At 42.6% G+C, this 14,309-nt stretch overlaps 1 protein-coding gene across 1 annotated transcript in view; it reads left to right on the forward strand.

Annotated features, from left to right (window-relative positions):
• The first annotated feature begins 1,504 nt into the window (after window positions 1-1,504).
• The window catches only part of MAPK1 (mitogen-activated protein kinase 1), a 57,423-nt gene continuing 44,618 nt past the window's right edge, over window positions 1,505-14,309 (forward strand). Inside the window, exon 1 of the mRNA XM_084867846.1 lies at window positions 1,505-1,867. Coding sequence (XP_084723972.1) covers window positions 1,749-1,867 — 119 coding nt within the window. The 5' untranslated portion in view covers window positions 1,505-1,748. The remainder of the gene's footprint in view (window positions 1,868-14,309) is intronic.

The following is a 14,309-nucleotide window of genomic DNA, read 5'->3' on the forward strand; positions in this document are numbered from 1 at the left end:
GACAGAGAGAAACATCCATGTGAGAGAAACACATCGATTGGTCGCCTCCTGTGTGCCCCCTGACCAAGGGCCTGGGCAGGGGGAAGCCAAGGTACATGCCCTTGACCAGAATCAAACGCGGGATGCTTGGTCCATAGGCGTCAGTCTCTGAATCTTAATGGATTTCTCTAATGTCTGAACCTACTTCAGCAGGTCTTCAAATATGGTGGATAGGTTACAGGGATTGATGAAATGCTGTAGGAACATAATTCTTGTTTATATCAACTTAGCCTGTGGTAAAACTGATTTCCTTATACCTTCTTCCACTTGAGGTCTCAGAATCTTTCCACATTGTTAAGTAAAGACTTATTATACTGTACTCTCTAATCCTTTATAGTCCACAGCACTTACCACAACTTGAGCATTATCCTATAAAATAAAGATATAATATGAAAATGGTCATTACGCCGTGAAGTGTTAACAACCGGATCGTGCAACAGTAGGAGGGTGGGGCATCGAGCTACAAGCAGGTGGTGGAGAGCTACCCAAGGAAGCAGGGCAGCAAGCTCTGGAGGAGGGAAGAAGGGGACAGCTACAGGAGGGCGGGGCAGTGGGCAGAGAGCTATTGGAGGGCAGCAGTGAGCTACCGGTGCACGGATTCCTGCACAAGGATACTAGGCAATACTAATAAAAGGGCAATATGCTAATTAGACCGGATGTCCTTCCAGACGAAGCCACAGTGGCACTAGAGGGCAGAGGCAAAGGCAGTTATGGAGCAATTGGGCAGGCGAGCAATTAAGAGCTAAGGGTAACGGGGTGGGAGAGGGATATCCCAGATTGGGGAAGGTGTAAGCCCCGCTGAGGGACCTCCCCAACCCCAGCACGAATTTCAGGCACCAGGCCTCTAGTATATATTGATTTGTCCATCTCCTCCCCGTTTCCGTCACGGAAAATGTCCAGGAACTTGGTAGGTGCTCAACAAACACTTGTTGAAGGGAACCTCTGGTCTGATGAGAGGATCCTCCCACCTTTTGTGTTTCACACTTTCACTGTATGCAAATACCTTTCTCGGTCTCCGTCATGCCTTTCGGTTTCTGCCCTGGTCTCAATGTTTCTAGGTTGGTGTGGGGATCACGGACTCTTATAGGCCTGGTGCAGGCCCGGGCCCGAAGCCCGTGTGCGGCGCGTCGTCGTCCCTCAGACACAGTCCCGAGTCGCGCTATGGCTGAGTCAGGACCACACACACTTCAGGGCTTTCCTGGTCCCTAACCGTCTATCAAGATCAGTCCTGCGGGCTCTTTCCTGACGCCTCGGAGACCTCCTACGTCTCCAGAGCCAGCTCCGGGCTAACCCACGTGACGGCGTAGGGCGGTGCCGCCGCCGTGTTCCGCCCAGAGTTCGCTACTTCCGCCGGACCGCATAGCCCCGCCCCCGGACCTCGGAGAACCAATCCGCGCGCACGCTGCGTGGCCCCGCCCCAGCGCCCTCCTCAGCGTACGTCCCGCCCTCCGCCCGCCCGCCCGCCCGCCCGCCCGCCGGCCCGCCCGTCAGTCAGTCAGTCAGTCAGACTGGGCAGTCGGTCCTGGTTGCTTCGGGCTCTTAAGCTTTCCCGAGCGACGCCCTCCTTGCTCCTTCCCGCTTAACGGCGGCGGCTGCACCGGCGGCGGCGGCGCGGTCCCTACGGGAGGTGCGGCGTGGGCCGGGAGACGGCCACACAGCGTCCAGCCCAGCGCGGCGGAGGCGGCGGCGGCGGCGGCCCGGCAACCAACATGGCGGCGGCGGCGGCGGCGGGCGCGGGCCCGGAGATGGTCCGCGGGCAGGTGTTCGACGTGGGGCCGCGCTACACCAACCTCTCGTACATTGGCGAGGGCGCCTACGGCATGGTGTGGTGAGTGTCCGCGTCCGCCCGCAGGCCTGGCTGCGCCCGCCCACCCACCTCTCGGGGCCGCAGCGGACGCTGCCGCGGCCTCGTCCGCGCCTCGGGCCTCCCGCGCCACCGCGCCCCCGACCCCGGGCTTCTCCGCGGTCCGCGCACCGGGGGCATGCCCGCCCCGGGCCCATCGAGGTGTGGGTGTTGATCGCGGCGGGCCCTTGTCGTGTAGAGGGGCGCGGAGGGCGGAGGCCAGGGCCCGGGCCACCCAGGACCCCCGGGAAGGGAACGGAACCCCACCCCCCACCCCGCTTTGCTATCAGGGTGGTCTTTTTGACGTCCGATTATAAAGCCAGGAGTCCCTCCCGATGCTCGGTGGTGGTGGTGGCGGCGGGGGCCTGGTCCTGAAAGCGGCTCGCCTCGGTTTGCGTGCAGAAACGATCGTCCCCCTGCCTTCCCTCGCCTGTGTTTTCCGCGAACGGCTTTCATTAAATGTCCTCAGTGGCGCCCGTAGTGCTCTCCTGCGCAGGCTTTCTAAAAAGCATTAAGTGGTACCGGTGTTATCGTTGTAGATGGAATATTTCCACCTCGAAGCTTTTAAATGGGTTTTCATATCGTACTGTTGACGTTTCAGGAAGGATAAGTCGGCGTCGCTCTCTTCATTGATTAAAAAGTCCTTTGGAGTTGGGCCTAATTCGACTCTTTTTTCTTCTTCTTCTTCTTTTCTTTCCCCCGAGTGAACTCTCTTAGCAGCAAAAAGGCATCCAGACGTCTTAGCACCATTACTGTGGACTTTGACTGTTAATGTTTTAATGGCCAATATATATGCAGCCTTAATGGAGTTCTTGCAGTCGCAAGCAGGCTCCCTCGTCTGAATCCTCAGAAAGGTTTGGTGACAGTGTTGTTTTTATTAGCTCTCACTATCTGTGGAAGTGTATGCTCCTTTACATCTAAATCTTGTGGCTGTGTCTTGTGTTGAAGGAAGGAGCAAACTAATATTTGTTGAATACTTCGTGGCAAGTACGGTGCTAGGTACATTTTTATCTCATTTTATTTGAACATCCACCTTGAGGGAGGAAAAGGTGGTGATACCATCTCTTTCAGGTGAGAAAGTATTTCAATGTGAAGCCAGTTCCTAAGGTCACAACTAAGGCGGCAGACATGAGGCTGTAGACTAAGATCCTGTTTCAAACGCAGTTCTTTCCATTACACCCTGCTATCCTCCTTAAATAGTGTTACTAATGATTTTACAATTTTAGCGTATTTTACTGTTGTAAGCAAATGCATTTCAGGAACATTCAAATTTGAGTGATCATAATTTTAGAAATGTTCTAGAGGGCATATTTTACCAAGTATGTGAGCTAGTCAGAAAGACAAGTTTAAATTCTATTTTTTAAAAACCCCACTTTAATTCAATATTGAGGATTCTCATTCTCTTCCGGAGCAAAATGGCTCACAGTATACAACTGTAGAAATTAACATGAATTCAGAGGCTTAGGAGCCAAAAGAAATTAAATTAGGTCAGGCCTAAAGAAATAAGGCACTAGACAGTAATGAAGAGAAAGTACTGCCTGCAGCACCATTTCTCTGTCATATATCTGATGGCTGCTGCACCTGCTGGTAAGTTTGCCCATAAGTGTTTCATTATGAGAGGCTCAGAATTGCCCACCAAGTCCTTCGTCCTTTTTAAAAGAAATTAGCATCTAAAATAGATACCGAAAAATCTTTAGGTTTAGGACAGTTTTTTTTTGTTTGTTTTTTTATCCTTACCTGAGGATATTTTTTCCCATTGATTTTTAGAGAGAGTGGAAGGGAGGGGGAGAGAGAAACATTGATGTGAGAGAGACAACATTGATTGCCTCCCAAACACACTCTACTGGGCCAGGGATCAAACCTGCAACCAATGTATGTGCACTTGACTGGGAATTGAACCGGTGACCCACCGGTGCTGACACACTAACCACTGACTTGCATGCGCCAGGGCTACGTTTAGGATATTTTAATTGAAAGTTTTTTTTCTTTTTCCTGTTTGATAGGATTTTTACTAGTCTGGAAATAATTTAGATCTGGTAACTATTTCTATCACTGCTGTAAATTTTAAAGAAATATATATTTTATTGAGTTTTTACAGAGGAAGAGAGAGGGATAGAGAGTTAGAAACATTGATGAGAGAAACATCCATCATCTGCCTCCTGCTCACCCCCTACTGGGGATGTGCCCGCAACCAAGGTACATGCCCTTGACTAGAATCGAACCTGGGACCTTTCAGTCCTCAGGCCGATGCTCAATCCACTAAGCCAAACCGGTTTCGGCTGCTGTAAACTTATTTTACCTAAGTATTAGGTGAAATGCCAGATCCTCTTTAATTTTTCTTTCTTAAGTAAAATACAAATATAATTGGAATTAAAACTGGATTTATATTGTAGCTTTTTATCTTCAGGTTAATGATAGACCCTAGCAAGACTTTAATTATGTTACATATTTTATCATTTAATAAGTGTTGATTGGCAATGCTGGGTGTATGGATTTTCTTAATTGAAAAGTTAATATTTGAATAGTAATATTTTTTAAAAACATAACGTTTCCAGAAGGATTTTTAAACTTTTAGTGTTTCGTTTTTTTCATTTCCTGAATCAGTTCATTAGGAATTTACCTTTTCTGTGCAGAGCTTTTTCCTAATCATTATGTGGAGGATATAAAGATGAAGAGTGTAGCTTGAAGTGGGCCTTGAAGAATGGGTGTGATTTTGATAGATGGTAGGCACAAGTGACAGTGTAAACAGTGGAATCTGATCCTGGATTAGATGGCAAATGGTAGAGGACTAAAGGCAAAACTGAGTTTGTATATTTGTGCAATGGAGAAGCATCAGTGTTTTGTTTTTTTTTAAGAAGCAGTCACATGGTCAATTTAAAATTTTAGGGGAAGGTAGGTCAACACAGGTGGAAATGAGAAGAAGAAAAAAAAGACTGAGGTGGGGCTATTATAACTCTAGTGGCAGTGGATGGTAGCAGATGGGAGTGAGAGACTTTAATAAGACCTTATAAAGATAGAATTAGTAATGGGCTCTTGTCAGAAGAGTGGTACAAAGACTTAATCATGGCAAGTTTGGGAAGAAGCAAATGATGAGATCGTAAAGGGTAAGAGGCTGAGAGAGGTGGGATTTGGATTGGAGAGTGATTTCTGAGACAAGGCTAGGTATGGGCATAGTTGTAATTCCACTGCTTCTAGCGTGGGACCCTTGGAGGATGGTGGTGCCATTATTCAAGAAGGAGTATCAGAGGTAGAGCAGGTTTGTGAGGCAGAAATAGTGAGCTCTGGTTCAGATTAAGTTTGTGGTGCCTGTTGGCCATTAGGCTATGTCCAGAGGCATCTTGAAATTTATAACAGGGAAGGTAGAACCTGGAGATGAAAACTTGTGTAAGTTTTAGTATTTCGTGGATGGCCACAGATTCTTATTTGAGGTCATTGGGTAGGTGAAATTGCAGACAGATGTTGGGTATGTTCATCTGTTTAGTAAACAATCCATAGCATTCAATAGGTTTTCAAAGGGGTTCATTATCCCAGAAAGATTAAGAGCCACTGAGGTAGAATAGAAAGAGTAAAGAGGTAATTCTGGCAAACAATTACTTTAAGAGGTAGGCAAAGGAAGAGGAACCTGAGGACTGGTGAGATGCATAAGAGTCAAGAAAAAAGAAAAGGTATGAGAGGAGAAATTGAAGCTGTATATTTGATCTAATTAAGATAAGTCTAGCAGAAACCGGTTTGGCTCAGTGGATAGAGCGTCAGCCTGCGACTGAAAGGTCCCGAGTTCGATTCCGGTCAAGGGCATGTACCTTGGTTGCGGGCACATCCCCAGTAGGGAGTGTGCAAGAGGCAGCTGATGGATGTTTCTCTCTCATTAATGTTTCTAACTCTCTATCCCTCTCTCTTCCTCTCTGTAAAAAATCAATAAAATATATTAAAAAAAAAAAAAGATAAGTCTACTTTGAGCAAGTTAAATTTGAAACACTTTCTGAATATGACTGAAAGATTATAGGGTTATCTCCATAGAGATACTTATGAAGCCTTGGGAGTGGACAAAATGAGGAAAAATGTAAAAACTTAGTCAAAGGAATGTCTGACTTTAGGTGTCAATAGAGGGCAAGTTACAGAAGAGACCAGAGAAAGTGTGGTCAGAGACCAGAGAACCCTGAGTGCACATTATCAGAGGAGCCAAGGGAGATAATGGTGATTAAGGGATTAGCATTGGATCAGAATACGTATAGGATTTATTGACTTTCAATTCTCCCACCCAAAACAGATGGCTCCGACCAAAATGTCATTGTGATCACATTCTCAATAGTACAATATCCTGATCTATTAAGCTTTTTTGTGATTATGATAAACTAGTACACCTACCATGTAGTCACTACTTTTTTTAAAATATATTTTATTGATTTTTTTTGAATATTTTTTTAATATATATTTTATTGATTTTTTTACAGAGAGAAAGGGAGAGGGATAGAGAGCCAGAAATGTCGATGAAAGAGAAACATCGACCAGCTGCCTCCTGCACACCCTCTACTGGGGATGTGCCGGCAACCAATGTACATGTCCTTGACTGGAATCGAACCCAGGACCTTTCAGTCCGCAGACCGACACTCTATCACTGAGCCAAACCGGTTTCGGCACTACTTTTTTTTTTTTTTTTTTTTTTTTTTTTAAACATATATTAATTAATTCTCATATTCACACTGCAAAGACAATTACTTTGTAAGTGAGTAAATGAAACAAAGGTTAGTTAACTTACCCAAGGGGGCACACAATTAGGAAGAAATAAAGCATCCCAGTCTGTCTGGTTCCTACGTGACACTCAACCAAAGATCAGAGTTGAAAAATACATTCTTTCAGTAATAGAAAATAGCTGTTGTCTGCTTTTGCTGGTATCACTTTTACTCTTTCTAAAAACCTTGAATGTAAGGCCATTCACTCAGAAAATACTTTTTGAGCACCTTTTTATGTGCCAGGATTCACATGATTCCTTTCCTTTAGTAGCTCATAGTCCAAATAGTGGGGCAATAACGTAGGGGATATACCAGTGCTGTACAGGAATGTGTGAGGTGCTGTGAGAAAAAAGGCCTTTGTGGCACGGAACTTTCTTTGTATGGCTTCACATACTTCTGAGCTGAATGTTAATGTATGGCTAGGAGTTTTGCTAGGTAGAGGAAAACGTATGTGCAAAGGCACAGAAATTTGAAAACAGCACATCAGGTTAAGAAAACCACAAGTTGGGCCGAGACCGGTTTGGCTCAGTGGATAGAGCGTCGGCTTGGGGACTGAAGGGTCCCGGGTTCGATTCTGGTCAAGGGCATGTACCTTGGTTGCGGGCATATCCCCAGTAGGGGGTGTGCAAGAGGCAGCTGATCGATGACTCTCTCTCATCGATGTTTCTAACTCTGTATCTCTCTCCCTTCCTCTCTGTACAAAATCAATAAAATATATTAAAAAAAACAAAAAAAAAAACAAAAAAAAAACCCCAGCTGATTTGCCAATAAATATCCAGAGCTACTCTGCCTCACATCAAGTCTATTTCACCCACCTGTGTGCCTAAACCTGCTTTTTGCTTTTCTTTTCTCGGTTACTTCTTGGGGCTCCTACACATTAGAAAACCAACAGGATAGATGTCTTCCAAGGTCCCTCTCAGATTCTCAGTCTTAGGGCAGGCTCTGGATTCTAAACCTATGCCTGTATAGGAGCTGGGAATTGGTGTGTGGAGGTCGGGGTTTGCAGGAGATATGCCATGACCAACTGACCAACATTTGCTGCAAGCCTGCCTTGCTTTAGGTAATATGGTGTGAAATTTTCCATCTTTCAGGTTTTTTGTGTTGTGTTTTTTTTTTTTTACACTTTACAGATAAGAAAACCAGATCTTAGAAAACTTGTCCAAGGTTCACAGCCAATAAATACATAGCAGGATTGAGATTTTTCTAGATCTCCAAACCTGTGATTTTAAAAAAAATTTATTGTTTAAAGTATTACATATGTCTCCTTTATTCCCCATTGACCTCTCCCCAGCCACTCCCACTGATTTGTGTGTGTGTGTGTGTGTGTGTGTGTGTGTGTGTTTAACTACTGTAGGTTTTCCTCTGTTATTCCAAGCTACCTGGAAACATGTTTCTTGTTTATAGCCTGTGTTCCTTTATTGGCACCAAAGTATAAAATGATGGTTGTCATAGTTGACTTGAGCCTGTTGAGGAGGGTGAAGAGGCAGAAACTGGATACCTGAAAGGAATGAGGCAGTAGGGTCAAAGCAACTTAGTTTTTATCAGGAAGGTAGAGTTGACTTCTCACTCCTCCTACTTATCTCTACTAGTTTCTTGATTTTTATTAATTTACTAATATTGTTAAGCATTATCTGGTTTAGGTGGTAGAATCAAAGTAATGAACAGAAGTGTTTTTTTTACACTGGTATTTACAGTCCGACAGGAAAGTAATAACATTTACTGAGTATGATGAAGTGCAAAGTGCTCCTGGAGGGTATAAAAGGTGGACTAAGTTTGATAGAAGTCTGGGAGGATTTCCTGGAGGAAGTGGTGTTAAGCTGGGACCTGGAGAATGACTAGGAGCTAGCTAAATGAAAGGTCGAGTGCTGGAGTGTTTCAGGCACTTCCTTGTAGATACTGAGTTTATGATTAAGATCCAGGGTCTGCCCTAACCGGTTTGGCTCAGTCAGCCTACGGTCTGAAGGGTCCTGGGTTCAGTTTCAGTCAAGGACATGTATAGTGGTTGTGGACACATTCCCAATAGGGTGTGTGCAGGAGGCAGCTGATGAATGTTTCTCTCTCATCGATGTTTCTAACTATTCCTTTCTGTTAAAAAAAAAAAAAAATCAATAAAAAATATTTTTTAAAAAATCCAGTGTCTTTCTCATGCTACCAAAGGGAAAGGAAGTACAGTTAAAGCTCCAGGTACGGTTGCAACTAGGAACTAGAAAATAAATGAAGGTATCTACCTCCCTTCTCTTTTCATTTACGAAATCTTGCACCCTGCATCTCTGCACAGCTGTTTCGTTTTTCTTTTCTTTTTTTTACTACTTCCCGATGCACTTAGCATAAGAGAGATGACCACGTTTCCCCAAGGTATGTGTTTTTAATTCTCTGATTTCTGGGGGGAAAGAATCTGATCCAGCTTGAAATAGTGTCCACCCCTGGTCCAGTCAGCTGAGGCTCAAGGTGGAGTCATTTGATAAGGCTGGACATCTCTAAGGTATGAGCAGTGGGGTTGGGGGTAGTCAAAGATGTTTTCCATTGATTCCTGGCTTGGCAGGTTAAGTTCTGGTGCCGTTTCCTTGCCCTTCTCTAGGCTGGAATTGGTCTCTGCTGTTGGAGCCTGTAAGGAAGGAGAGGAGAGGAGAGGGAGTAATTGAGGCAGGAGAAGGATTTTGGACTGCTCTTCTGTCTTCCCATCTCTGGCCGTGTGGGGGTGGCAGCTAAACTGGGCAGCATCTTTTATATACAATATATACATATCCTATGTAATAAAAGGCTAATATTGCAAGTTGTTCCCTCGACCAGGAGTTCAACTGGGAGTTCAACCAGGGGCGGGGCCGGCCAGCCAACCACCTAAAAGCCCTCCCCCCCTTGTCCCAATTGGGGCAGGGCAGCCGGACCCCACCGTGCACAAATTCATGCACCCGGCCTCTAGTATTATATATAAAACATGTGACATACCTGTGAGTTATCTGGGAGGTGTTTAACAATAAACACCAAAGACCTCATCACCTACTGAGTGACTTCTTAATCAGAGTGACTGAGCCCATCATTCTGAAACCTGGCCACAGTCCACACCCCAGAGTTTTATCTTCTTTCTGGAGTTGGTATGAGTGTGAGCTTTGACTATGTATATGGGACTGGAGCCTTGTTAATGTAGTAAGGGGACAGTGATACACATCAGGATTGTGAGGGCTAAGTGAGATATGTAGGTGAAGTGCTGGGCACACAATCTCTGGATAACGCTGTAATTGTTATTCCCTCCAAGTAAATGGGTTTGGCAAGACCCGATCCTCTCTTACCTCAGTTTCTCAGAATACTGTCTTGGTGTGTAAAGGGGAAAGTGCAGAAATAAAAATATTAGACTTGGGGTCACACAGGTTATGTGTTGAGTTCCAGTTATATGATCTTGTGATCTCGCTCTCGTCCTTTAATTTAAGAGTTAGAGCATCTTCTCTACCAGGCCCTGGGCCATGTCTCTCAAGAATTTGTAATGTAGTGTTGGGGACAGACTGATAAGGAAATAAATTACTGTGTAACATGGTAAAACACTTATGAGATCATTCTGGACAGAGCAGCTAACTCCACCTGGGCTTTCTAGGTATAAATTAATTTAACAAATTGTGTATGTACTAGACACATTATAGTTGTGCAGATACATCAGTGAATAAACCATCTCAGAGAGCTTACTGTCAGATGCTTGGCCAGGGGAGAGGCTTAAAGAGAAGATTAGAAAGGCTTGATTAGGGCCCTGGCTTCAAGTACCTTCTAATGAGTTTCCTTTTATTTCTCTCTATAGCACTTACTTTTTTCAAAGTCTATTGATATGTCATTTGATTTTAAATGTCCTTCCCCACTTCTGCATTTGGAAAAGTGAAAAAGGCGGCTTATGCACAAAACTTTTTTTTTTTTTTTAAATCCTAACTTGAGGACATTTTCATTTATTTTTAGAGAGAGGAGGAAGGGGAAAGAGAAAAATATCAATGTGTGATTAGAGCCCAGAGTCAAACCCTCAGTCTACTAGTAGGTTTGTGCCCTGACCAGGGATGGATCCCAAGACCGTTTGGTGTACAGGAAGAAGCTCCTACCAACTGAGCCACACAGGCCAGGGGCTTACAAAAGTCTTTAAGTAGGTTATTTCTATTTTTACTAAATGAACATGAACATTTCTGAGCAGTTTCTATAGTAAGCAGATATTTGTTTTCCTTTTTTATACATATGTCCCCTAAAATGTTGAGAATTTCAAGCCATGTCATAATTGCCCCAACTTAAGATTCATACTTTAAGAAATAAAACTGTTTTATTAAAAAGTTAGTGGGACAGCCTACTAAGGAAATTAGTAGTTTTTTTCTCAGCCCGTCAGGATCCTACACAAATTCAAACATTGTTATCTAATATGCAGTGCTGTTTTAATAACAATGTAGCATTGATGGGTTTGTGTTTCTTAGCTCAGGTACCTCAGAGCCTTTTGCCCAGGTGCTAGAGGCATAGCTGATGAATGAGTCTAATGCGGATTCTGAGAATTCCCGAGGCCAAATGAAGAGAATATGAAGACAGCAGCTCCTACCAATTATTAGAGTCCCACATTTTGCAGATTGAACCTTAATTTGGGTTAACAAGTTTTTTTGTTGTTAATTCTCACCAGAAGGTTTTTCCCCATTGATTTTTTAGAGAGTGAAAGGGAGGGATGAAGGAAGGGGAAAGAGAGAAACATTTCTCATCGATAAGAGAGAGAGAGAGATTGGTTGCTTCCCATACACTCTCTGACTGGATAAAACCTACAATCCGAGGTATATGTCATTGATTGGGAATTGAACCCTCAACCCTTTGGTGCTTGGGCCAATGCTCTAACCACTGAGCACACAGACCAGGACAACAGCTATTTTTAAAAATATATATTTTATTGATTTTTTTTTTTTTTTTACAGAGAGGAAGGGAAAGGATAGAGAGTTAGAAACATCGATGAGAGAGAAACATCGATTAGCTGCCTCCTGCACATCCCCTGCTGGTGATGTGCCCGCAACCAAGGTACATGTCCTTGACTGGAATCGAACCTGGGACCCCTCAGTCCGAAGGCTGACTATCCACTGAGCCAAACCAGTCAGGCTAACAAGCTATTTTATTTATTTATTTATTTGTTTATTTATTTTTAAAGATTATGATTTATTGTTTATTTTTATTTTTTTTAAATATATTTTATTAATTTTTTACAGAGAGGAAGAGATAGGGATAGAGAGTTAGAAACATCGATGAGAGAGAATCATCGATCAGCTGCCTCTTGTACACCTCCTACTGGGGATGTGCCCGCAACCAAGGTACATGCCCTTGACCGGAATCCAACCTGGGACCTTTCATTCCGCAGGCCGACACTCTATCCACTGAGCCAAATTGGCTTCGGCTAATAAGCTATTTTAAAATGCTCATTCTCCTTATGGTGTTGAAGCCTCATTCATCCCTTTATACTATAGTAATTTTTCAAAAAATTAACCAAGTGGCTAGCAAAAGGAGGCTGTCTGTAGCTTTCTACCTGTTATTTTAAAATAGCTAGCTATATGGGCATACCATAAAATTATTGTTTGTTTTGTTAATCTTCACTTGAGGATATTTTATATTGAGTTTTAGAGAGAGTGGAAGGGAGGAGGAAAGATAGAGTAAAACATCGATGGAGAGATAAATCAAATCAGTTGCCTTCTACACATTCCCCGACCCAGGCTAAGGATCGAGCCTGCAACTGAGATACGTGCCTTTGACTGGAATCAAACCCAGGACCCTTTAGTCCACATGCTGATGCTCTATTTACTGAGCCAAACTGACCAGGGCAAAATTTATAACATTTTAAGTGTTCAGTTCAATTATTGTGTTAGCAAATTTACAACATTGTGCAACCATTACCACAATTCCAGTTTTAGGACATTTTTATCATTCCAAAAAATTTTCTCTTGTCATTTATAGTCAGTTCCCACCCCCGACTCCCACCTCCAGGCAACCCTGATCTGCTCTCTGATTTGTTTGCTCTAGAACTTTCATGTAAATGGAATCATGCAAGACAATAGTTTTTTGTATCTGGTGTTTTCTTCACAGTGTTTTGAGGTTCATCTATGTTGTTGCCAGGATCAGTAGCTTGTATCTTTTTGTCATCAAATAGTGATTCATTTGGATGGTGATATCATGTCATGGACATTTGAAATGTTTCCAGTTTTTGTTAAAAATAATGGTGCTAGGAACATTCATTTGTAAGTTGTGTGGACATATGTTTTTATTTCTTTTAGGTACTTAGGAGTTGGAGTCGCTTTGGCATAAATGATTTGTGTGTTTTTGGTAGGGGAGAAGATGGTAAAGTGATTTTATTTTAAACTGTAGTAAAACTAGATTAATTTATTGAACAAATATAAATACCCTATGTACTGGCCACTGTTTTAGGCACTGAGAATAGAGAGGTAAATGTAGTACCAGCTCTAGAGAAGCTTAATTTTCAGTGAAGATAAACTACCACAAGAACTTAATATTTTGCTTGACAGTAAGTGCTATGAAGAAAATTAAAATGGGGTAAGGGTAGAGAGTGGAAAGGGGAGGGCTTTTCCCTGTAATTTTATAACATTTTTAATGCTACACAATTAACATTTTTTTAAACATATGGAAGTATTACAAGCACAAGTGCAATTTTTTACCACAAATCTTTTGAGAGTAAATTGCTGATAAAAATGACCCACCTCAACAGAAGACTTTAATGTTATTTCACCAGACAAGGACTCTCCTACATAATATTGCAATCATCACTATCAGGAAGTTAACACTGACACCTTCCTAATTCCTACTCTTTAGGCCCTGTTCAATAATCACATGTTGCATTACTCTTTGGTCTCCTTCATGCTGAAGCAGGTCCTCAGATTTTCTTTTGCATTAATGCCTTGATACTTGAAAATTAGTATGTTTTAACTTTTTAAGAAACCAGCAACCTATTTTCAAAAGTAGCTGTACAATTTTACATTTCCATCATCAATATATAAGACATTCCAGTACTTCACATTCTTACCAACACTTAGTCAATATCTTTAATTATATCCTATTTGATATAATTAATGAGTTACACTTTACATATTCTTCATGACTATTGATGATGAGCATAGCATCTCTTTATTTGCTTATTAACCAACTGTATATCATGTTTGGTGATGTGTCTATTTATATCCTCTGTCCATTTAAAACTGATTCAATTTTGGTATATGTAGTTTTAGCATTCTTCAGGTTTTTCTTTAGAATAAGGATAGCCAAGAATTTGAAGCATAATTTGAATCTAATTATGAGACAGCACCAGACAAACCTGAGTTTAGTGATAGTTTATAAAAGAACTAGCCTGTGCTCTTCAAAAATGATAAGGTCAGCCTGCCCAATGTGGCCCAGTGGTTGAGCATCAATCTATGAACTAGGAGGTCACAGTTCGATTCCTGGTCAGGGCACGTGCCTGGGTTATGGGCTCCATCCCCAGTGGAGGTGTGTGCCATCTCATCATTGATGTTTCAACATTCCAACCAACTGATCCACCCAGGTAGGTTGATAATTAAAAAAATTTTAAATCAACAAAACAAGCCTTTCTTATTGAAAATACCAGTTTTGTAATTCTAGCCAATGTTTTTTCATTGTTTAATCTTGAACTTTTCTGTGCTTTGCTCCAGAATCTGAAAGAGAACCTTTCACTCCTCTCCCTACAGCCA

Source organism: Pipistrellus hanaki, assembly GCF_964339955.1.
Source record: "Pipistrellus hanaki genome assembly, chromosome: 19".
Lineage (NCBI taxonomy): Eukaryota > Metazoa > Chordata > Mammalia > Chiroptera > Vespertilionidae > Pipistrellus > Pipistrellus hanaki.